At 44.5% G+C, this 4545-nt stretch overlaps 1 protein-coding gene across 1 annotated transcript in view; it reads right to left on the bottom strand.

The window, feature by feature from the left end:
• Positions 1-3594, bottom strand: part of Flg2 (filaggrin family member 2) — a 20903-nt gene extending 17309 nt beyond the window's left edge. The window contains exons 1-2 of the mRNA XM_021159095.1: positions 3457-3594; positions 249-3017 (exon numbers count right to left, since the gene is read on the bottom strand). Coding sequence (XP_021014754.1) covers positions 249-3017; positions 3457-3594 — 2907 coding nt within the window. The remainder of the gene's footprint in view (positions 1-248; positions 3018-3456) is intronic.
• Between the last annotated feature and the right edge of the window lie 951 nt (positions 3595-4545).

Here is a 4545-nt window from a genome sequence, read left to right as displayed (position 1 = left end):
CCATGCACAGACTCTCTCTGTTGATGTCCTGCCTGACCGTGACCAGATCCAGAATGTCTCTCTGGGACTACTGAGTGTTCCTCACCCTCACTGGACTCAGGGTGGACTGGTGATCTCCTTGGTGATCTACCAGAGCCAGACTGTGAGTGATGTCCCAGGCTGGCCTGAGGCTGTCTACTGCTGTCCTGAGAGGGCCCTTGATGTCTGCTCTGTTGGCCATGAACAGATTCTCTCTGTTGATGTCTTGCCTGACCGAGACTGGATCCAGAATATCTCTGTGGGACTACTGAGTGTTCCTCACCCTTTCTGGTTTCGGGGTGGACTGGTGATCTCGTTGGAGATCTAACAGAGCCATACTTTGTGTGATGTTCATTTTGGGATAGTCTATGTCTATATTTGCCATGATCCGACTCTCCATGTTGATAGTCTTCCTGATCTGGTCTTGATTCTTTCTCCCCAAATCGATACGAGGGACCTGATCCATTTCCATGATGCCAAGCACTAGATGATTGACTATGTCCAGGTTCATGCTCTCCATATCCATAAGACTCATCTAGTCCTTTCCCATGCTGCCAAGAGCTATATGATGGTCCTGAGCCAGATTCATATTGTCCTGAAATTTCTGACTGATGAGAACCTGTCCCATGCTGCCCAAAGCCCAATGACTGACCCAAGCCATTCCCATGGTTCCAAGATCTAGATGAATGACTTGGTCCAGACTCATGCTCTCCAAAGCCAGATGACCTGTTGCCAGAACCATTTCCATGCTGCCATGAGCTAGAAGACTGACCATGTCCAGATTCCTGCTCTCCATAGCCAGATTCTTGACCTGAGCCTTTTCTATGTTGCCATGAGCTAGAAGACTGGCCAGGTCTAGATTCCTCCTCTTCACTGCCAGATGACTGACCTGGGCCAGTCCCATGTTGCCATGAGCTAGAAGACTGACCATGTCCAGATTCCTGCTCTCCATAGCCAGATTCCTGACCTGAGCCTTTCCCATGCTGCCAAGATCTAGATGATGGACCTGAGCCATATTTATGATGCCCAGAACTAGATGACTGACGAGAACCCGACCCATGCTTCCCAAAGCCAGATGACTGACCTGAGCCAGTCCCATGCTGCTCAGACCTGGAAGACTGACGTGAGCTAGATTCATGTTGACCAGAACTAGGCAATGGATGAGAACTGGACCCATGCTCTCCAAAGCCAGTTGCGTGGCCTGAACTACCCCCATGCTGCTGAGAGCCAGAACCATGATGCCAAGAACTAGATGACTGACTGGGTCCAGACTCATGCTTCCCAGAGCCAGATGAGTGACCTGAGCCTGACCTGTGTTGGCCAGAGCTAGATGAGTGTCCAGAACTGGACCCATGCTCCTCAAAGCCAGTTGACTGGCCTGAGCCACCCCAATGCTGCTGAGAGCCAGAACCATGATGCCCAGAACGAGATGACTGACTGGGTCCAGTCTCATGCTTCCCAGAGCCAGATGACTGACCTGAGACAGCACCATGCTGCTCAGACCCAGATGACTGACGTGAGCCAGATCCATGATGCCCAGAACTAGGCGACCCTTGAGAACTGGACCCATGCTCCCCAAGGCCAGATGACTGACTTGAGCCTGACCTGTTATGCCTAGAGCTAGGTGACTGACCTGAGCCAGATCCATGATGCCCACAGCTAGATGACTGACCATAACCGGACCCATGCTGCCCATAGCGACATGACTGCCCTGAGCCAACCCCATGATGACTATAACCTGAGGGTTGACCTGATGCAGTACCATGTTGGCCACAGCAAGACTGACCTGATTCATGTCCATGTTGTTTAAAGCCAGAGGACTGACTTGAGTTTGTTCCATGTTGTTCACAGCAGGATGAGTGCCCCGAACCAGATGAATGCTGATCACCTTTGGAAAATCCATTTGAACTACACCCCTTTTGATGAGAGCTTGAAGAATGTCCACAGGAACTCATTCCCTGTTGACCACAACTAGAAGATTGAGTTGCTCCAGACCCATATTGTCCACAGCAAGAAGAGTGACTTGAACCCATTCTTTGTTGTCTTCCACAGTTCTGTGGTTGACCACATTGTTTAGATACATACCCTCTCTGACTAGGAGACTGGCTACAGGATCTAGGTTTAGGTTGACAACATCTAGAGGACTGACCTTCTGAGACACACCCATATCCTTGTCCTCCACTAGTTCCTGATTGACAGTTTGACTGGGTACAGCAAGACTGATTTCCTTGCCCTTGTGATCTACTTGCTTGACAAGAACTTGAAGCATTTTGTGGTCTGCAACATCCAGTAGAATTACTAAAACCATATACATGACTTTGTATCTTACTGTTTCCTGAACTTGAAGTACTATACCCAAGCTTTTGTTCTCCACCCTTTCTTGACTGAATGTAATTTAACTCATATTTGTTCTTCTCCAATCCACATGACAATCCACTATGACCTTCCCTTCCCTGGTGGTTTAACCTATATCCAGACTCATACTCTTCCCCAGATTCTCTAGAGGGGCTATCATATGACTTGTCTCTTTTTTCTCCTAGCTCTTCAGATCTGGAACCATCTTTCTCTTTGTTACTACTCCAAGAGTGACCAAAGATAGACCCATGGTGTTTTTTCCTTGATTCCTCTGAGCTGGATAATTCATCTTGCCTTTCCAACCTCTTAGAGTTGGACCCACGTCTATGTTTTGCACGTCCCCGTGAGCCCCCAGAACTATGTCCATGCTCCTCTCCCTCACTCCAACTTGAAAATCTGAAACCTGATTTCTGTCTTGGTGTCTCCTCTTCCTCTTCTGTTTCACTTTCTTCCTCTTGGTGTCGATGGCCACGCCTATGCTTCTTTGACCCTGAAGCTTTACAGTATTCTTTCCCAAGAACCTTGTTGCAGGCCAGAGCCAGTTTAAATATCATCAGAATAAACTCAGTAAAGTCTAGTCTTCGGTCATGATCTCGATCCAGCATATGCATGATGACATCTACTGTGTCCGGATCATCTGGATTCTGTATATGAAAGACACACCAATAAAGACATGTTCAGTCACATTCTCAGATAAAATAACCTAGCAGCACCTAGTATATTTGTGTACTGTGTGTTACATAAATATTTGAGTATTACTTTAGGTTAATAGGGGCTAGCATTTGTGAAAGGTTATTAGAAACTTTCAATTGATTGATCAATTAATCGATCAATTGATCAATTTGTTAGCACAAATTTATCTATTTATGTTAGATGGGAAGCTTGAGTGCATGAGGAAGTTAGAGTATAAGTGGAAGAGCACAGGAAAGTATGGAAGAAACATCTGCTTTTAAAAAATATATGCTGACTTAATAGATTTATGATGACCTAGCCCAAAAGACTATTACTGGAGTTTTCTCAGAGTCAGGTGGGGCAGTGCATGTTCCAACTAATCTGGTCTTAAAATCCTGACTTAACACATACCTTCAGAATTGGCCGGAACTCCTTCTCCAGCAGTTCCTTTAGCTCATCCTTGCTCAGTGTGCCGCATTCTTCATCTTGCTTGGTATATTGGTAGAATACATCAATGATGGTGACAACACTTCTTAAGAGATATGCCATTTTTGTTTTTTTCAAGTTTAAATGAACCTAGATGGAGAAGAAACAGAGATATATAGAGAACTAAAGAGAGAGGCCTCATTTTCTTTTAGTTTACCAGCAGGTCTTATTTTAATATAATGCAGTGGTTTTCAACTTTCTTAATGCTGTGACCCTTTAATACAGTTACTTATGTTGTAGTGACCCCCCAATATAATTATTTTCACTCTTTCTTTCTTTCTTTCTTTCTTTCTTTCTTTCTTTCTTTCTTTCTTTCTTTCTTTCTTTCTTTCTCTTTTATAACTGTACCTTTGCTACTGGTATGAGTCATAACATAAATATTTTATATGCAGGATTTTGGATATGAAAACCCCTGTGTGCCGGGCGTGGTGGCGCACGCCTTTAATCCCAGCACTCGGGAGGCAGAGGCAGGCGGATTTCTGAGTTCGAGGCCAGCCTGGTCTACAGAGTNAGTGAGTTCCAGGACAGCCAGGGCTATACAGAGAAACCCTGTCTCGAAAAACCAAAAAAAAAAAAAAAAAAAAAAACTTTAAAAAAAAAAGAAAACCCCTGTGACAGCATTGTTGGACCACCAAAGGGATTTAGACCTACAGGTTGAGAACTACTGATAAAATAACTTTTTAAACCTCTTTTTTTTCTTCCACCTCAACATACAAGTATGGGTCAGCGTTTTTATCAACACAAAGGAAACTTTGGGCATGTTACTGACTCAACTGAGATGATCCCAGGTCTCCATATTATTTGTCTTTGATTACTATATTCTTTATATAATATCTCTTTGGGTACTTTGATGTCCTGGGGGTTACTGTGGGCTTCCATAGTTCCTAGGACTCCACATACACAATGAGTCTTCTACTCTGCCTTGTCTGTTTTGTCCTATTCTCTTGTATCCTTTTCTCCTCCATCGTATCCCTCTCCTTAACTCTGATTTTCTTTCCTCTTCCTTTTCATTTC

Source organism: Mus caroli, chromosome 3, assembly GCF_900094665.2.
Source record: "Mus caroli chromosome 3, CAROLI_EIJ_v1.1, whole genome shotgun sequence".
Classification (NCBI taxonomy): Eukaryota; Metazoa; Chordata; class Mammalia; order Rodentia; family Muridae; genus Mus; species Mus caroli.
Note: the sequence above shows the minus strand (reverse complement) of the source record. Positions and strands in the feature narration are given on the sequence as shown.